We start from the raw sequence: 21,478 nt of genomic DNA on the forward strand, positions 1-21,478 counted from the left end.
TTATCAGCCTTCACCCTTTCTTCTGCATAGCTCTTCAGGAAATTTGGTTTCCAGCAATGCGCACCCCCGCCCTCCGTGGCTATCGGGGTTATTATAAAAACCGGGTAGTTTATGAAAGGGTGTCTGGTGGCGTCTGCATCTATGTTCTTAACTCTCTCCACAGCGAGTCTGTCCCTCTACATACAACTTTAGAGGCTGTCGCTGTTCGGGTGTGGACGCCACAGGCTGTTACTGTCTGCAGTCTTTACCTTCCACCGGAGGGCGATGTCGCGCAGCATGTCCTGGCTGCGCTGATAGCCCAATTGCCGCCACCTTTCTTGTTACTGGGCGACTTTAACGCCCATAACCCTCTGTGGGGTGGGTCAGTGGCAACAGGTCGAGGCGCCGCTATTGAGCATTTATTGGCGCAGCTCGATCTCTCGATCTTAAATGATGGTGCCTCCACACACTTCAGTGTGGCGCATGGCACATACTCCGCCATTGACCTATCGCTCTGTAGCCCTAGCCTCTTGCCGTCTGTCCAGTGGGGTGTGCATGACGACCTGTGTGGTAGTGACCATTTTCCAATCTTTCTGTCACTGCCACGGCGCCACTCTTCTGGGCGCCCCAGCAGGTGGGCTATGAATAAGGCTGACTGAGACTTGTTTTCCTCCACTGCCGCTATTGAGCCTCTCTCTCTTGATGACATTGATGCGGTGGTTCAATCGGTCACCACCGGCATCGTTACTGCCGCCGAATCTGCCATTCTCCGTTCTTCTGGGTCCGCTCGGCGGAGGGCTGTGCCTTGGTGGTCGCCTGAGATCGCTGAAGCGATTAAAGATCGCCGGCGGGCGCTCCAGCGTCACAAGCGCCATCCCTCCATCGACCACCTTATCGCCTTCAAACGGCTGCGTGCACGGGCCCGCCTCCTTATCCGCCAAGGCAAGAAGGAGTGCTGGGAGCGGTATGTGTCTACCATTGGCCTCCATGTTACTCCATCGCAGGTCTGGGCGAAGATTCGACGCGTCTATGGCTATCGGTCCCCTGCCAGCGTCCCTGCACTCTCACTGAATGGAGCAGTTTGTACAGACTCTGACGTCATTGCAAGCCGCTTGGCAGAGCATTTTGCTAGGAGTTCCGCTTCTGCGAATTACCCCCTGGCCTTCCGCTCCATTAAAGAGCGGATGGAACGTCGGAGCCTTTCGTTTCGCACCCACCATCCAGAATCGTACAATGTTCCATTCAGTGAGTGGGAATTCCGCAGTGCCCTTGCCGCTTGTCCTGATACCGCTCCTGGACCGGATAGCATCCACTGCCAGATGCTGAAACACCTCTCAGTGGACTGCCAGCGACGGCTCCTCGACCTTTACAACTGTATTTGGGTCGAGGGTGAGTTTCCGTCGCAATGGCGGGCAAGTATCGTTATTCCCATTCTGAAACCAGGCAAGAACCCTTTGGAGGTGGACAGCTACCGCCCCATTAGCCTCACCAACGTTCTTTGCAAACTTCTCGAACGGATGGTGAGACGGCGCTTGAATTGGGTACTGGAATCTCGGGGCCTTCTGGCTCCGTCTCAGGGTGGGTTCCGTAAAGGCCGCTCCGCCGCCGACAATCTGGTGAGCCTGGAGTCGGCCATCCGTACTGCCTTTGCCCGCCGTCAGCACCTGGTCGCTGTCTTCTTCGACATGCGGAAGGCGTACGATACGACATGGCGTCATCACATCCTTTCTACGCTTCATGAATGGGGTCTTCGGGGCCCTCTGCCGATCTTTATCAGAAATTTTCTGTCGTACCGTACCTTCCGCGTGCAAGTCGCAGCCTCATATAGTTCCACCCACGTCCAGGAGAACGGTGTGCCACAGGGTTCTGTTTTAAGTGTCTGCCTGTTTTTAATTGCAATAAATGGTCTCGCTGCGGCAGTAGGAAATTCTGTCTCCGCTTCCCTGTATGCTGACGACTTCTGCCTTTTCTATAGTTCTATTAGCATAGCAGCAGCTGAACGTCAGCTACAGGGCGCAATCCGCAAGGCGCAGTCTTGGGCTGTAGCGCGTGGTTTTCAGTTTTCGGCTGCCAAGACCCGCGTTATGCATTTCTGCCGGCGCCGAACGGTCCATCCTGAGCCGCGGCTTTACCTTGCCGACGAACTTCTTGCTGTGGTGGAGACCCACTGGTTTTTGGGTGTACTTTTTGATGCCCGGTTGACTTGGCTGCCTCATATCCGGCAGCTTAAACAGGCGTGTTGGCGGCATCTCAACGCTCTGAGATGTTTGTGCCACACCCGCTGGGGCGCCGATCGCTCTACCCTGTTGCGGCTCTACCAGGCGTTAATCCAGTCCCGTCTGGATTATGGGAGCCTGGTTTATGGCTCAGCATCCCCATCTGCACTGCGGGCATTGGACCCAATCCTCCATAGCGGGATCCGCCTTGCCACTGGTGCTTTCCGGACCAGCCCAGTGGAGAGCATTCTTGTGGAGGCGGGTGTCCCTCCACTGCGATTACGCCGCCAACGTTTGCTGGCTTCTTATGCTGCCCATGTTTTCAGCTTGCCGGGGCATCCTAATTATCGGCTACTCTTCCCACAGTCGCACGTCCATCTTCCAGACCGCAGGCCCAGGGCTGGATCTCCGATCGCGGTCCGCGTCCGAAAGCTTCTCTCCGGGCTTGGGGCTTTCCCTCTTCCGCCTCCTTTCCGGGCACCTCTGCATACACCCCCGTGGTGTGTGCCTCGCCCTCGCCTTCAGCTGGAATTGGCACAGGGCCCGAAGGACTCAGTACCTCCGGAGGCTTTCCGCCGCCGCTTTCTTTCCATCCTCGCCACGTATCAGGGCTCTGGCATTGTTTACACTGACGGTTCGATGGTTGCTGGTCGTGTCGGTTATGCGCTCACTCTAGGGGACCATCGTGAACAACGTTCGTTGCCGGCTGGCTGCAGCGTTTATACTGCTGAGCTGGTCGCCATCTTTCGTACCCTAGAGTATATCCGCTTCTGCTCAGGTGAGTCCTTCGTTATCTGTAGCGATTCCCTGAGCGGTTTACGAGCTCTCGACCAGTGTTTCCCTCGTTCTCGTCTGGTGATGGCTATCCAGGAGTCCCTGCATACTCTTGCCCGTTGCGGCCGCTCTGTGGTCTTCGTGTGGACCCCAGGCCATGTTGGGATACCCGGCAATGAGAATGTTGACCGCCTGGCGAAAGAGGCCACCAGTACACCATCTCTGGACATTGGCCTCCCGGAGACAGATTTGCGAGCGTTCCTATGCCGCAAAATTCTCGACATTTGGGACGCTGAATGGCGCGCCCTGCCTTCACGAAATAAACTTCGGGCCATCAAGGAGCCTACTGGTGTGTGGCGCTCCTCCTTGCGGGTCTCTCGCAAGGAGTGTGTTGTCCTCTGCCGGCTGCGCATTGAGCACACATGGATGACGCACGGTCACCTATTGCGACGCGAGGCCCCACCTTTATGTCGCTGCGGCTCCGTTTTGTCAGTGGTCCACATTTTATTGGACTGTCCACTTTTAGCTGTGCTCAGGCAGTCGTTCGCCCTGCCTGACTCGCTCCCTGCCCTTTTAACAGATGACTCTGCTACGGCTGACTTAGTTTTACGTTTTATTCGGGCAGGGGGTTTTTATCATTTAATCTGAGTGTTTGTTTTATTTTATTGTTTTGTGTTGATTCTGGCATTTGGTCTACAGTTTTAAACTGAGTTTTTAACGTGTTTTCGGTGGTTGGCTTTTCATTTTTTTGTTCCTGTGGTCGGCCAACCACCATCACACTGTGTGATTTTATTTCGTTTTGTCTGATCTCTGCCGGAGTCTTTCCTGTCCTGTGTCGTCTGACGTCTTTCATGTTGTTCGTTTTTATTCTCGATGGGTGGTTTTAATTTTTTGGAAAAGGGACCGATGACCGTCACAGTCTGGTCCCTTTAATCCCCCAAACCAACCAACCAACCAAGTTAATGTGTTACGGCTATTTGGTTATTTAGGAATGATACAAGTTTTTCGTAGGGAAAAAAGCACTGGTTTATTAGAAGTCTGCGGAATAACGCTTAACAACGATAATAAATTTCCATTGGGGTAAAGAACGCAAAGCAAGCCGTGTCTGGAAAGACAGAGATATTTAAATGCCAAAGACGTTATTAAATAAAACTATTCACGACACATTCTCATATTTTTGCACGGCTGTCTTAGTCGGGCAGCAAACAATGGTTTTGCTAATAAATCCGCAAGCTGATTTTCTGTATCAACTCTTGAAATGGTAATTTCACCAGCTGTAACTAACTCTTGGACAAAGAAGGGTCTGAGACGAATATATTTTGCCCGTCGGTGAAATTCAGGATTCTGTGTTAGTCGAACTGCGGGACTTATTTGTCTCCTCGTAAGGCTTCGTGTCTTTTAGCTGGCAAAGCTCAGTTACAAATCTCGTCATCCAGACCATTTCTCGTGCTGCTTCACTAGCCGCTACAATTTCAGCTTGTGTAGTAGAGATTGCAACTGAAGTTTGTCGCTGCCTTATCCAACTGCCATGTGCACCAATGTACAGGCAGAGAACACCTGAGGTAGATGGGGATCACTTTAACGTGCAAGAATGCCTTTGTCTTCACCGCTTTTGAAAATAAATCCATAGTCTCTGAGCTGTGCGTAGGTTGTGTTCCAAAAATGAACAGCATAGAGACAGAAGTGATGACACTTTCTGCAGGAACTGACCATCATTTTGCAGGACAATGCTCAAGCACGTACAGTGTAAGCTGTTACTGATTTGTTTGACTGCTGGGGCTGCTAAGTGCTATACCACATACTGCACTCCCCTGGCTTAAGCTCTCGTGAGTTCAACTCGATTTCTAAACTGAAGGAAACACTTCACGGCATTCGCTTCAGAACTGCTACAAATTTGTCGGGCAATAGACAGCGCTGCTCGAACTGTCAACACAAGTGGCACTGCTAAGAGTATCCTACGAATTCCACATCGCTGGCAGCGGGTTATACACAATGCTGGTGACTACTTTGAAGGTCAGTAAAACTTTGAAACTCGTATCTATTTTGTACGAGCTGTAAATAAATAGTTGTCACTATTAAAGTTCCAACCATGGTAGTTTTGTGACTCACCAGTTTTAAAATAACATCTTTCCGTTGCGGATAAAAATGTAGTTTTTGGATTTTTGTCTTGTGCTGTTATGACTGAAAACAAATTCTTTTTAATTTTGGCACGTATCATATTTCAGTCAAAGTGATTTCATGCCAGTTTCTATTCACTGTTCTTCTATTTCTGTTGTGCCCTCGCCAACAGCCTCAACAGTATCACCATCTGCTGCTGTAATTGTGTCGTAAAAAATAGTTCAAATGTCTTAAAAAAATTGTCACTATTGGTGATATGACTTGTTGCACCATTATCTACAACTCAGCTACCATTATCACACTCAGATGACGTAACAGCAGACGTTTCAGCAAAGAGAACCATGTTCGTATTTGAAGTTTCAGCAGCTTCTGACACATCACTTTTCTGAGGCATTTGTTGTCGACCATCTGCAACCCACTTTCGGCATTTCTTGATCACGTGATGTAGCTTCTTACAGTAATGACAGACGACTTTCTTTTTCCACTGTGGTTGTGTAGAAGACTGTTTCAATAAGTTACTTATAAAAGCCTCTTGCGATGTAGAATCCCCTCCTTTACTCGACAAAGCTTTCTCATATGCACAAAGTTGAGTTGTCAAGTTATCAACAAAAATACAGTATTCATCTGGTAGTATGCCAAAAATTTTACAGATTAAAAATAAATCGGGTAATTCTGGATTACTACGTGAGCCCCATCTTATTCTGTTACTCGCACCTGTGAACGGGAACGCGTTATGCAGGTCTTGGAGTCACTCGCGTCCATCAAGAAAAGTTTTTACTGAGTTTAACGAAGGCGATGTTGGCCTGATATATTCGACGATGCCTTTTGGCTACACTGACTAAAGGATCCTTCTAAGAAATATCAATAACCAGAAGATGCCTAAGTAAGGCGAAACGCGTGGTTGAAAAATGAAAAACTAAAATTGCAACCAAGACTGTTCGTAACCAATACTTTCTTAAATTCGTTTAAATAATTAAGCCGTAGCACACCTGGGCCAGTAACTTGTTTAAGAATGACAAAAGTTATTTGTAGATAAAAAACAGTGATTTATTATAAGTCTGCAGAACAACGCTTTGACGACGATAGTAAATTTCCGTTGCGGCAAAGAACGCAGAACAGCTCGTGTCTGGGAAGACAGAGATATTGAATGTCAGTGAAGTTATTAAAAAAACTGTTCACAACGCGAAACTTTAACAAGGGCGGCCAGGGTGGTCGTCGCCTTCAACGTGTTCTGGACCCTCTTTTAAACGTTTACATCGGTCGCAAGATCTTGACTTAACTTACGGTAGAGTCGCCAAAGGGCAAAGTCAGCATTTAGAATTTTGGATTATTTCATTTTTAAAGCAAAATTTAATGCAAATTCTTTTATCTATCTTTTTCAAAAGTAAAAGCTGTCAACAATAAACTAAATATTCAAAACAGCTAAAAATGCAAACGTACACCAGGAACATGTTTATCAGCCAGATAATTTTTTTTTATCGGATGTATAAACCTGCGAAATTAAACAAAATCTCGTTACTTTTTGATCACACCTCGTAAGTCTACATATCATTTTGAGTAATTACCGTACTATGTAAGTACCGTACATATTATTTCAATAAAGAATAAAGTGCGTAGTTGACTTACATCCTAGAACTAGAGCCCTTTGCAAACTATTTGTTATAGAAATAACTGTGAAAGAAAATCATCTGAATTTTAATTCACTAATAGGCTTAGCGAATGTGGGGGCATGTTGAAAGGGGCGAAAGAATTTGACTCTTACAACTAGAGCTACGCTTTCTCACGTTGCTTTCTGAGGAAGTAAACAGCTAGAGAGACCGAACAAGTGTTGGTGGATTCGACGATAGCTTCGTCCAGAAGTAGCGAGCTATTATCTCCAAATTGCCGCCGCTGCTATGGCAACGTGACGCAGTCGGCGATGGGGGCAAACACACGAGGCGGCACTTGCCAGTGTCTGCGCTTCTTAGCAAAGACTCAGGGGTGACGAAATTTACTGCCATCAACCATTCTCGTAATGTTTTGTCATAATTGTTTGTGAGATTGCGTCAGATGAGTATAACTTTTAGGGTAGATGATTCATAAATAAATTTTATCATTGAGCACCTGGGACATACTGTGAACGCTACGGTATTATTACAGTTTTTTTTGCCGCTGCTGGTATTGTGATTGTGTTAGAAACTGGTGACATGCTGGCAGCAAGGTGTAAACACTAACCAAGGCCTGGTGTATATTTTGCGTTGTGGAAGTAAGTCTCATCAGACGAATACTGGAACGGATTCTTCAGTATCCGTTTCACTGCCATTCTTCAATTCATGGCCTCATTGTTGAGCGCGAATTACATGTTATTGTTTTTCCACCCGCCGCACCTTTGTCAGAAAAATGACAAAACGTTAATTTTATTTTACAATACTTTAATTGTGTTTGAAACAAAGCTATATAAGGGCTTCTGAGTCAAGGAATGAACCTCCTGCAGGATCTTCATAAGCAATTTTGGGGTTTTTACACTTGTGTGGTGATTCTCTTTACTCCCCAATCCTAATTGAACTGCATAACAAGAGTTAGTTTAGAACAGATAGTGACATTAAAAGCTGCAATAATAGGAATAAATATAATTTTCATATTGATTTTCCTTTACCATCTAGGGATCAGAATGAAGTTTCATATTCAGGTACAAAAGTTTCTAACAGATTGCTGGCTGACATGGGGAAGAAAATTGGAAATAATTAGATATTCAAAAGTGAACTATAATGTTTCTGAATATTTGAACTGAAGGATGTGAATTATGGCTAACACTAATGTTAGCATGAAACAGTTTATAACATTTCCCATGTAGAGAGAGATGATAGCAATCTCTAATATCAGAACAGGTACATAAATGCTTCATATTTAGTAGTAGATAAAAACAACAACTGAGAAAGAGCAGTAGCAGCATTTCATCCAAGGAACATGATATCATGAAGTATAGTGCATTTCAAAAATGTGATGTGGAAGTCTTTTTCTCATAATTAACACTTGAAGTAGATTAGTGATAGTTGTAATTGAGTAGTAGCACATTGCAGAAGTAACCTATGATGGTTTAATGCATCACTTGACTTGCTGCACATCTCTGAAGTCTTTCCTTCATTATAGGGTTTGTGGAATATGATGTGTAAATAAATACATTTTGGCACTTGAGTTGTTTTAGATGTGAAATACTATCTCAGCTGGGCAAGGGAGAGGGAGGTAATCAGCATTTTCCTTGTTCAGTCAGTCATCCCACAGTTTGCTAAATTGATACAGAGATACCACAGAAAATATGAATGAGAGTGACTATACGGTCCGTATGTCTTTCATATAAACATAATGTCCTGAAAGCTACTTGAACCTGCCTTGTCAGTATGCTGTAAGCAGTGGCAGAAGTTATATGGATATTGTCCTACTTCTTTTTTGTACAGGATGAAAAATTCAATCCAGAAAAACCATTAAAGTATGAGGCAGAATTTCGGTTCTCACCTTCAGCAAGCGATAATAATAAAAATAATCATGTTATCGTCATTAGGCCATGGGAACAACAGACAGTGTCACATACATTGACATGACAAAAGCCGTGGTTTTTGGCAGTATTATCGCGCACACAAGGTATAAAAGGGCAGTGTATTGACGGAGCTGTCATTTGTACTTAGGTGATTTATGTGAAAAGGTTTCCAACGTGATTATGGCTGCACTACAGGAATTAACAGGATTGCTTTGCAAAACATTCTGGACAGTTTGAGTGAATGATTTGTCCTCCCAGGTCACCTGGCATGAATTCCATCAAACATTAATGGGGCATAATTGATAGGTCACTGCTTGCACAAAATCCTGCACTGGCAACACATTCACAATTGTGGATGGCTGTAGAGGCAGTGTGGTTCAACATTTGTGCAGGGGACTCCCAGTGTCTTGTTGAGTCCATTCCATGTCGAGTTGTTGCACTAAGCCGGCAAAAGGAGGTCCAACACGATATTAGGAGGAACCCCACCTCTTTTGTCAGTTTAGAACACATAACACAAATCATCTGATGATTTAAAAGAAACGACAGGAGAGTTATCAACATTATGGTATTACGTTAAAAATTTATGGATTCCTTTATACTGTAGAATGGGTGCAGTGTTTGTTTGAATGGTTGTTCTGGTAAATCCTATACAGTCTGTGAAATATTATTAAATAATTTGTGCCATAGGAGTTCATATTCTGTAACAATGTACATTCTCTTAGCGTTTTGCTCCTGCTAATTTCTTCTTTGTACAAATTAAAACACAGTGTGTATACATTTATTACATTCATGGTTTCTTGTTCACGAAACAAAGGTTTTCAGTGTGTCTTAAGTAACCAGAAACTACCATAATAGCTCTCTTTAGCAGTATTAAGATCTCATGCACACAACTAGAGTTTCCCCATAAAATAATACCATGTGGTGATAAATAAGACATCATAGACTCTTAAGTCAAAAAACTATGCACCATGAAAGGATTATCTAAATAGGATGGAAAGTGGTAGATGTGATGTACATGTTCAGACAAACAAATGATTTTTTTGTCGTAAGTGTACATTTCAGGTACACAATCCATAAGCTGCCTTATCACATTACTGTAGACATCGTGCCATTGATGTAATGGACATGTTGCCCGAAGACAATGTATCATCTAAATAAACCCCTGGAAACCCAACTTGTATCATCTGACTGAAGCTCGTCTTTTAGATAAAAGCCATCTGCTGCATTTTGTTCTCATTTGAGGAAAATCTTTTTGCTTTAAATGGATAGGATGCTTGAGCAATTGTTTTTGTGTCACAAGATTTAAGGCTACTGATGTTACTACTCTGAATAAAAGTTATTTCATCTGCATACAGTACTGTGGTGGATTTAATAAATGGAATCAAGTCATTAATCATTACTAGGAACAATAACAAAGGTGCCACACATACATTAACTTGTTCTTCACCAGACATTTCTTTGTCAACACAGACAACTTGCTTACTGCTCTGCAGATAAGTTCAAGTCTTTATCTCTAATGCCATAGAAGTCCTTTTTCTCCAGAAGAGGTATGTGCCCTACACATTCAAAGGCTTTGCTTGCATTCCAAAAAGTGACTTGAGCAAAGCTTTAGCCGTCAAACATTTGAAGCTGGTATTTGATGACAAAGTCTATACCATCAATATGCAAGTAAAAGTACATGATCCTATCCTAGCTTTAGGAACTATTACATCCTTTTTCAGGCAGGAGAGAGATGTAGACTAGAGAATGTTAAAATGTATGAGAGAGAGAAAGAGAGAGAGAGAGAGAGAGAGAGAGAGAGAGAGAGAGAGAGAGAGAGAGCACCAATAGTGATGGTCTGCAGACAGGCCCAGTGATGTGGTGCACTGTCATCCATAAAACTTCCATTGTTGTTCGGGAACATAAAGTCCTTGAATGGCTGCAAATGGTCTCCCAAGTAGCTGAACACAACCATTTCCAGTCAATGATCGGTTCAGTTGGACTAGAGGACCCAGTCCTTTCCATGTAAACACAGCCCACACTATTATGGAGGCACCACCAGCTTGCACACTGTCTTGTTGACATGTGGAGTGTGTGCCACACTCGAACCGTATCATCAACTCTTACCAACTGAATTCAAGACTCATGTGACAAGGCCACAGTTTTCCAGCCATCTAGTGTACAATCAAAATGGTCAGGAGCCCACTAGAGGCACTGCAGGTGATGCCATGGTGTTAGTAAAGGCACTCGTATCAATTGTCTGCTGCAGTAGCCAACTAATATCAAATTTCACCACACTGTTCTAATGGATACATTTGTCATATGTCCCACATTGATTTCTGTGATTATTTCATGCATCGTTGCTTGTCTGTTAGCAATGACAACTCTACGCAAACGCTGCGGCTCTCAGCTAAGTGAAGGCTGTAGGCCACTGCATTATCTGTCATGAGAGGAAATGCCGGGAAATTTGCTATTTTTGGGACACTCTCGACACTGTGGATCTTTGAATATTGAATTCCCTAATGATTTCCAAAATGGAATGTCTCATGCATGTAGCTCCAACAACTCTTCCACAGTCAAAAGCCTGTTAATTCCTGTAGTGTGGCCTTAATCGCATCATAAATCTGTTCACATGAATCACCTGAGTACAAATGACAGCTCCACCAGTGTATTGCCCTTTTATACCTTGTGTACGTGATACCACCACCTTCTTTATATGTGCATTTCGCCACCCCATGACTTCTGTCACCTCAGTTTATTACCATTAAATAATAAGAAGTGTGACATATATGTTTTATTATCTTTTCCGTGTTTAATTGGCATTTGCAGTGACATCTCGTGGAAATGATGGGAGCTATGAGCTGGTCAGCTATAGAAGAAGGCGGTATCTGGTGAGAAAATCAGTAAAATAAACAGCTTCCGCAACTCCAGGGAACAGCAAAATATGACTGGAAACTGTCTCAGACCATGAGTTCTAGCGATCAAGTGCATGCCTTGAACCGCAAAGATCACACTATTAAATCCCGGTTGAACCGCAATTTTTTCAGCCTGCTTTATAATCTAACATTCTCCTCATAGTGATGTGGTGATTCACCAGAAAAGAAATTTGGTTTGGATTCCATGTTAAACTGTAGGTCCCCTTTTCCTGGTTGGATAACTGAGATAGGTTAGGAACGTGCAAGTTGCAGAAATGTCATCTGATTGAAATGCTCAGTACCAGGCCACTGGGCCAAATAAAATTATTTTTTACCAGAATATATATATCTGTATATTTTTTCTTCTATACATTTTATAAATGAAGGTCCCACCAGAATGACTTTTAAGATTTAGTATACGGTTTTCACTTTTAGATACACAGATTCACCAGAAAGGTTTGTGTGTATTATTTACGAGTTGTCTGGCCATAAATATTTAGTGCTACCCATGGAAAGCCAGAGCAGGTCACTAGGAATATGTAATGTTGTGATTATGTGACCAAGTACTTTTCCCTCTGATGGTCTTGCAAAAATTGAGAAAAATAAAAATGCGACAGGCTGTAATATGACATGGATGCTGTCAACAACTATTCAGTTCAGTCTGTAGATTCTTAGCATTTTTAAATTGTTAATGTGTCTATGCTCCATAATAGAGGGAATTTAAAAGGTTAATGGTGATTTTGCTTTGGTAAATTACACAGTTGTAGTTTGAGACAGAAAGTTCATTTCATGACTGTGAAAGTGACAAAAAAAAAAAAAAATTGAGTAACAATAAAATGACGAATTTTCTTCCATGTTTCTGGAACGTGTGTTCACAGCATTTTAATTAGTGGTTTATGAAAGCATGTTGCATATTTACTGTGTACGTTATCATGTGTTGGGATGCATGGATGAATACTTACGCTTGAATAGCATTTACTGTTTTTGAAATGCATTTTAGTGTCAGTTTATGTTGTAAGCTATTGCCATTGATTAAATTGTAATCTCTGTTCACAGGGTACTAACATAAATTTGTAGTTCATATTTCAAATATTTCAATAGAAACCACCACTATCTCATAGACTTCTACATACTGTTACTTATTTGATGAGTCAACGTGCAATTTACTTTTTCTGTGTCACTGCAGAACATTATCTTGTTACATATCATAGTCTTTTTTAAAATTTTTGCCACATTGTACATAAAATTTTGTTCAATTTCAGATGCAGGGTGGTGTGCCAGTTGCTAGACTGCCGCTATGCTGCCTGCTGTTGATGTTCCTACCAGCTCTGTGGAATGCAGCAGGCAATGAAGTGGAGAGTTGTTTGCACGTGAACACCACCCTGTGTGTGGAGAACTGCTGCGCATCGATTAACTACACTACTTTGCTCTGTTGCCACCTAGACAGTGATTTCCACCTGAAGGAAGCTGTTGCACAAATAGCCCGTAAGTCTAAATTTATAATATATGTATTCCATTTTATTTTTCTTCACGTTTTCTTTCATTGGTACTGGATTACATTATACGGCTACAACAGTATTCACCTGCTCTTTGTAACTAATTTTTTTTTTCTCTTTTTAACAGCCAAAAATGCAAATATTCGTTCTTTATATGTATATAATGCTAGTTATGATACAGTGGATGTAAGCATAACAAAAATATTTAATTTTGACGTCCTAAGCATCACTGGTGGGAAACTGAAGCGTATCAGTGGTGAGCTGCACAACACGACTGTGTGTCTAAACTTCTCAGGCAATTCTATTTCTGAAATAGATGACAACACATTTGCGTCATTGAATCAGGTCAAAATATTAGATCTATCCAGGAATAATCTTTCAAGCTTACCAAAAAGCCTCATGTCCATCAGGAACCTTACATTAGATATCTCAGGTAAGTAGTATGTGTCTGCTAACTAAAAACAGTTATAACCTTAATGAAACCACGGGAAACTGTAATAGTACATGAAAAAACAATATTTGATCATACACGCTAGAAGTTTCTATGTGCAGCTCTGAAACAACTTCACTAATTGTTTTACTTTTTATTTCAGGAAATTTCAAATTGTGGTGCACAGACGTGAAGAGCCTGCTGGCTCCAAATCGGAGTGATCCTGTTGACTTCAGAAATCCTAATGACACATACTGTTTAGCAAATAAGACATTCCACTGGTTTAATTCAACTGATAAATATTCACTGAAAGCACTGGAAGAATCTATCAAGGTAAGTCTCTCTCTCTCTCTCTCTCTCTCTCTCTCTCTCTCTCTCTCTCTCTCTTCTCTCCCCCTCTCTCCCTCCCCCCCCCCTCCCTCCACCACTCCACTATAAAAAATATAAAATTACAAGGACACTTCAGTTAGCTTGTATGGAAGTTCCCCAATCAAACTGTAATCGTTGGTAGAACGTTAATCATCCAACAATCCTTTGGGGAAAATAACAGTTTTATTAGTAGTGGGCATGATAAAACATCCTGTGAAACATTACTAAATGCTGTGCCTGAAAACTATCTAGAACAGATAGTTCAGAATTCCACGCATGATGGAAATATATTGTATATAATGGCAACAAATAGACCCCTTTGAGGACGTCCATGTTGAAACTTGTATCAGTGACCATGATGCGGTTGTAGCAACAGTGATTACTAAACTACAAAGGACAACTAAAACAAGACAAAAGATGTATATGCTCAGTAAACTAAATAAGAAGTCAGTTGTGTCATATCTCAGTGAGAAGTCGAAACTTTCAGTGCAGGGCAGGAGCATGTGAAGGAACTATGGCCTGTTTAAACGAATGGTTGACCTTGTGCTGGATAGATATGAACCCAGTAGAACAGTTCATAATGAGAGGAACCCTCCATGGTATACAACCACTGTAAAGAAACTTCTAAAGAAGTGAAAAATAAATTGTAGGACTATAGATAGAGAGATGCTGAATGAAACACTTTTAGTTGTCAAGGGAATGATACATGAAGTCTTCAATGACTACCTTAGCAGAATTTTGTCAAATGATCTTTTACAAAACCGAAAGAAATTCTAGTCATATGTAAAGGCACTGAGTGGCACCAAATATAATGTCCAGTCCCTAGCAAATGAGACAGTAACTGAAATTGAGGGTAACCAAGCAAAATCTGAAATGCTTAACTCTGTTTTCAGATATTCCTTTACTAACGAAAAACCAGGAGAATTGCCCCAATTTAATCTTCATACCACTGAAGGGGTGAGTGAAATCAGTATTAATATCAGTGATGTTGAGAAATCCCTCGAACAAAAAACTGTGCCCAGTAGTTGGAAGAAAGCACAGGTCACACCCATCTACAAGAAGGGTAGTAGAAGTGATCCACAAAAATACCATCCAGTATACTTGACACTGTTTTGTAGTGGAATCTTAGAACATATTCTGAGCTCAAACATAATAAGGTATCTTGAACATAATGACCTCCTTCATGCCAACCAGCATGGATTATGTAAACATTGGTCATGTGAAGCTCAAATTGTACTCTTGTCACGTGACATACTGAAAGCTTTGGATCAAGGCAGTCACGTATATGCAATATCTCATGATTCATGAAAAGCATTTGACTCAGTACCACAAGTATGCTTATTTTCAAATGTATGATCATATGGGGTTTTGAGTGAAATTTGTGACTGGATTGAGGACTTTTTGGTAGGGAGGGTGCAGAATGTTATCTTGGATGGAGATTCATCGTTAGGTGTAGTAGCAACTTCGGGTGTGCCTCAGGGAAGTGTGCTGGGACCCTTGCTGTTCACATTGTATATTAATGATCTTGCAGAAAATATTAATAGTATCTGCAGACTTTTTACAGATAATGCAGTTATGTGTTATGAAGTACTGTCTGAAAGAAGCTGCATTAATATTCAGTCACATTTTGATAAGATTTCAAAGTGCTGTACAGATTAGCAGCTTGCTTTAAATGTCCAAAAATGTAAAATTTTTTACTTCACAAAATAAAAAAAAATGTAGTGTCCTATGACTATAATGTCAGTGAGTTGGCCAACTGGTACAAAACCTGGATGTAACACTTTGTAAGGACATGAAATGGAATGATCACGTAGGCTCAGTTGTGAGTAGACTTCAGTTTACTGTTAGAATATTGGGAAGTGCAGTCAGTCTAAAAAGAGATTGCTGACAAATCATTTGTGTGACCCATTCTAACATATTGTTCAATTGTGTGGAATCCGTACCAAATAGGACTGTCAGAGGATACTGCATGCATACAGAGAACGGCAGCACAGATGGTGACATGTTTGTTTGACCTGTGGGAAAGTGTTACAGAATCACTGAAGAAACTGAACTGGCATTCTCATGAAGCTGGATGTGAACTATCCCAAGAAAGTTTACTGACAGAATTTCAAGAACTGGCTTTAAATGATGGCTCTAGGAATATACTACAATCCCCTAAGTGTCACTCACATAGATATTGCAAGGGCAAAATTAGAATAATTACAGCTTGCACAGAGGCATTCAAACAGTCATTCTTCCCACTTCTTATGGAAATGGAATGGGAAGAAACCTTAATAAGTGGCACAATGGGACATATTCTCTGCCATGCACTCAACAGTGATTCGCAGACTGTAGATGTTGATGTAGAGGTAGATGTAGAAGACAGCATGGCTGGTCAATTCTTACTTTCAAGAGGCAAAATTGCAATGTTGGCAGTAGACACAGTAAAAATAACAAAAATCTTTTCCAAGGTTTTGGAACCATTAGTTCTTTCATCAGAGAGGAAGGAGAGATAAGGTTTGGAAGGTTGGGAATGAGGGCCAAGTAACTCATGTGCCAGGATGAGAGGGACTCACTTGATATGAGGACAAGGGGAGATGAATATGACTGGAATTCAAAATTGCTTCTGAAAGAATATGTGGAGACACCCATGATGATACAAATAAATTTTTATGAATGTGTTTCAGAATTCATGAAGACAACGAATCCAGTATTGGGAACATACAAGTGTGATGAACCTATCGGAGAAATAATATGCTGTCAAATTAATATAGTATCTTGTAAAAAAAAAAAGAAAAAAGACCTAAGATGAAATAAATATTTTTGAAGAAATAAACTCTGAACCACAGAAAAGTATGAATGCACAGAGAAAGTGTGTAGTGGGCCTTTGTGTATAAAAATAATCTTATGGTGTGATGTAAAGAAACAAACTGCATATAGTGACTCAGGAATCTGGAGTTAATCTCAAAATGTGATAATGTTGAGAGGTTGAAGTAGCAGTGAAGAGAAGTGAGAGATAACAACATTTTTAAAATTATTTTATTTCGCAGAAAAATTGTAATAGGTTAAGAACAGACAGCTTTTAGGGTCACTACCTGGTTATTACAAAAGAGAACACCATCTTCAGCCATCTGATTATGGCTTACGCAGGAGGCAATTTCTCATAGTCACAAGGAATTGCTAATAGGTTACAATCAGTTAGACAAGAACAACTGAAATGTATTTTGTAAGGACTGACCAAAATTTGTTTCAACCAAAAATATTGGTTTTGGCCAGAAATCAGCCAAATCTTCAGCTCATTCTAAACCAGTTTTTGTGAACTCACAGATGAAGTTAGGTCGTGTTCGGAATGGATTCAGTCAACAATAGTGCTTGACTTCTAATAGTGAGGTGCCATTTAACTGTTAGGAGAGTCTATCCTCATGTGTAAAAAGTGTGAGTGACTTGTTGTTAATCACAATATAATGTAATCGTATCTGACAGTGTTCTTACATTGAAAGGTTTTATTAATGAGTTTCTTCGAAAGCAAGGGGTTTTTTTCTTTAATAATCAAGGTGGGTTTAGAAAACATGGTCATGTGGTTCCGGTTCAGTTTGCATAACTTTTCGACAATTCCACTGTTAGTCACAACTGTGATGTTATTTTTTGAACTAGATTCCACAGCACTCATTGAAGTTGATTTACTGACTGTAACTTATGTACACTAGTAATTAGGAATGACAAACAGAAGATATATCAAGTTGTTTGTCGATTGCAAAAACGGAAATGAAGATGGCTGTATGAAACTAATGCTCCCAAGAAACATGTTTTAAAGGCTACTTGTGGAAGCAAACAAGTTATTAGTTTGTCTGTATTTTGTATTATGGTGTGATATGCCATTAGTCATGTCCAGGCTATATCATTTTGTAGCATATACTTGGTGGTTTTGTGGTACACGTAAAGAATATTTTACCTACTAGTAGATAAGCAGGGCTGTAACATTTTTAATATGATGTGGAATTTTTTGTGGTAGCTATATCTAGTTCAGTTTACTTATTCTGTAATTTACTTTAATTTTTTTGGTTATAAAATGTCACAACAGAGAGAGAAGAATCCGATTTGGACATACTTTAATAAAAGTACAACTGATTTATCTATAGCCATTTGCACGGTTTGCAACAAAACACTTTCGTCGGGCAGCTGTGAACCCAAAAGGCAAAGACTGCATGAACTGAAGCAACGTTTACCAAAATTTCATGACTCGAAATATAAATGGGTTTTAAAATGTCAGTCAGAATTGGATGATTTGAAAAATGAAAACAAATCAAAGTGGATGGATTCCATATTCTTCTTGTGTACCAGTACTGACAAGGATGAAAAATCTGATCTAATTCAGTCAACCATTCCAAGTTTGATCTCTAAATCTGCACACTGGGCAGACAATCATGAGATTATGAAAAGAATAGACAAAGCTTTTATGGATTTGCTAATTGTTGATATGCTGCCGTATTCTTTGGTAGATGGTGATGCGTTGCGTTGTGTCAATTTTATTGCTCCACAAGCTGTTTACAAATATCAGCTCAGATCTGAAAAATTCTTTAGAACAACGTTGATGTCGCAGACCTACAGCGAAGTGAAAGCCATAGTAAAGAATCTGATTGCAAAATGGAAGGGGTTGACTGCTACCACTGACATATGAACCAGCACAAGCAAAACATGATCTCCTCAGCTTTCCAGAGCATTTCATCATTGAGCACCAATGTTTGAAATATTGAGTGCAACTGTGTTATAACATTATCGTACTAGGCAATATATCAAACAAAAGTTAACAGAGATGATTAATGAGTGGAGTGTAAGGGACAAGATTTTTCTGATATTACGTGTCAGCACACTAAGTATGGTTTGTGCAATGCGTGGGCAATATGAGTCTATAGCTTGTGTGTCACATACGTTGCAGTTTGTGATAAAATGTTCCCTGTTCTCAAATGAACAAACCAAAGCCATAGTAAAAAATCATGGACCATTTCCACCACAGTGAGTAAGCTTCCAGAAAACTAACAATGTCAGAATCAGTGTGGAGTGCCAAAACGTGATTTGATGCAAGATGCCGATGTGAGATGGAACAGCTCATACTTAATGTTGCAAAGATTTTTAGAAAAAAAAAGGCCAGTAAACTTGTGTAGTTTTGAACGTGGTGCAAATAGCACACTTTTCCGTTTTGACCGGCTTGTTATAAAACATCTTCTAGATGTCCTGAAATTTTTCTACAAAGCCACATTGGACTTATCTCTCAGTAAAGCTTGTATTTCTGTAATGATACCTGTGTCATCTTTGTTGAACTGCAAACTGCAAGCTCGATGCGAAAATGATGATGGGACAAGGGCAAATATGAGAAAGGCACTGCATGAATCTTTAAACATGAAATTCTTTTGTGTTAAAGGACATCCTTCACTGATTGCTGCAACAGTTCTCAACCCATAGTTTAAATCTACATATCTTACTTCTGACAGAATGTAACAATATTACATTCCATCCTGGATTTTCCATTTTTTGTTTCTTTTGATTCTTGAAGGGGCATAATGGTAGTTTACTGATAGGCAAAGGCCATCAGTCAGGCAGGCAGTCAGGCTTGGACACAACAGTATTGCACTTTATATACTTTATTCTTTATTTTTCCATAGATCGTTTCTTACAACGATACTGGACACGTCATGTTTACATGAAGCGTACGTGTATGTAAATAATACAGTGGCATATACCAGTTTATGTCTGATAACATTTATAATCTGACTGGTACATATATCTGCTAGTTACAAAAAGATAATATATGTATTACACATTATAGAATTTACACAAAAGTCGTTAAAAGTACATTATAAGAGGCACTAGTGATAATATAGTTCATTTTTCTGTAATTGTTTGGTAGGATCAAACTTCATTGTTCAAGCAGACAATCCAGTGTTACCTTTTGAACCACACAGTGCTAGCATATACTTATACTGGAACTCTAGTCCATAACCCACTCTAAGAAAAGCAGTCTTGAAGTACCTTTCTACTCCACCTACTATCATTCCTAGTGAACAGCTGTTCAGTACCGTTGTACAAATTTATGCAGATTGTCAAATTTATGCCGATCATCGAAGTAATTTGCTCAGTGAAAATGTGGAAAAACTTCTTTTCTTAGCTTAAAATTTAGGACTTTTTAGTTACAATTACTAGGACTGCTTCATCAGCGGAACATTTAAAGTGTTTCTGGTATTATTTGTATCTATAAATAACAGTTATTTTTTAGATTTTTTACTAATAATTTTGTTATTTACATTAATTCAATTTTCTTGTTTTGAAAACCTGACCATATCATTATTTTGACATTGAGAGTTAAAAAGCGTCAAATGCAAGATCTTAGTGATTTAATTAATGACTTGCTGTTGAGTTAAGGAAAGAATATTGTTATAGGAGACCACCAAATATAATAAAAATTATAAAATGTATTACAGAACAAACATGTAGCTATCAACCAGATACTAACAAAAAATTCTTGGAAACACTAGTTGATTGTGATACATAACAAGAGACTTAAAGTGATATAAATTGTAGCTCAATGGATTTTTTTCTTTATCTACAATGTATTAAAAAAATTAAGTGATTTACTAATAAATCAAAATCTTTTATTTTACCTTAATCCAATAATCTGCTGCAAAGTTGGGCAAAAAACTAGTGATTTGGACTATAATGTAAATTTAGCAAAATTTTAACTTCATTGTGTAAGTTTTGATTTCAGTTATGGTTTCACCCAAAACTGGAGGAGGAGCCAAAATTCGGTTACAGATTCGGTTTCGGCCGCAAATTATTTTTCGGTCAGACACTAGTATTTTGTAAGAAGTTAACGTTTCACACATATAGTATTAACCTTCACATTTTTATCCTTCCAAAAGTAATTATAGTAGCATCAGTAAACAAAATAAAATACTTAAATATTCCATGATCTTTTTTTAGCAGTGCATTGGAATATCATTACTTCCTCTTTTTCTGATAATATGGCTGAAATGCCTCTTATCATTGCCATTGTGAGTCAAGTGATGAGTATTGGAGTATGCCCATTTATTGTTTCATGTGCCAAATATATAGCTGAAAGATAACCCGAAACATCTCTCAAATGCAAAAATGTGCTGCCTCTTAGACATTAAAGTTTCTTATCACATAACTCAACATTAATTGACAAAAGTTAAGAAAAGAGTCAGCTAAATCATATTAGAAGTAAATTTGATACTCTTCAGCATGTGGATTGTTGTTTACATTATGTAAAACAAATACAAAATACCATAAGTATATGTGGCCATTTAGTATCAAATGACTGTTAATATAGTTACACAAGTCATGATATTCATGAATATAAATGAAAAATTCAGAAAATGTAAACAAAGGTAATGATTAGTTGAACTGAAAATATTAAATCACATCACTTTCGCATAGTTGAAGCACATATACTTACTTTACTTTAAATGTAGCAAGGGCCTTATCGACCATACGCCTGCTCTATGAGTCTCTTCCACTTCTGTCTGTCCAATTCGCTGTTTGTCCAGATGCTGTTGCTGTTGCTGTTCATCCTAGTTGTGTCCTCCCAAATGTTATCCCGCCATCTAATTCTGGGTCTTCCTCTTCCTCTCATTCCATCTATTGTTCTGCCGAATGCCATACTGGGTAGTCTATTCTCTGTCATTCTTGCT

The 21,478-nt window shown here is 40.3% G+C and overlaps 1 protein-coding gene across 1 annotated transcript in view; it reads left to right on the plus strand.

The window, feature by feature from the left end:
• The window catches only part of LOC126089478 (protein halfway), a 103,934-nt gene that overhangs the window by 26,282 nt on the left and 56,174 nt on the right, over positions 1-21,478 (plus strand). Inside the window, exons 2-4 of the mRNA XM_049906912.1 lie at positions 12,758-12,980; positions 13,119-13,424; positions 13,585-13,754. Of these exons, the coding sequence (XP_049762869.1) occupies positions 12,758-12,980; positions 13,119-13,424; positions 13,585-13,754 (699 nt within the window). The remainder of the gene's footprint in view (positions 1-12,757; positions 12,981-13,118; positions 13,425-13,584; positions 13,755-21,478) is intronic.

The sequence above is a fragment of the Schistocerca cancellata genome, chromosome 1, assembly GCF_023864275.1.
Source record: "Schistocerca cancellata isolate TAMUIC-IGC-003103 chromosome 1, iqSchCanc2.1, whole genome shotgun sequence".
NCBI classification, from domain to species: domain Eukaryota; kingdom Metazoa; phylum Arthropoda; class Insecta; order Orthoptera; family Acrididae; genus Schistocerca; species Schistocerca cancellata.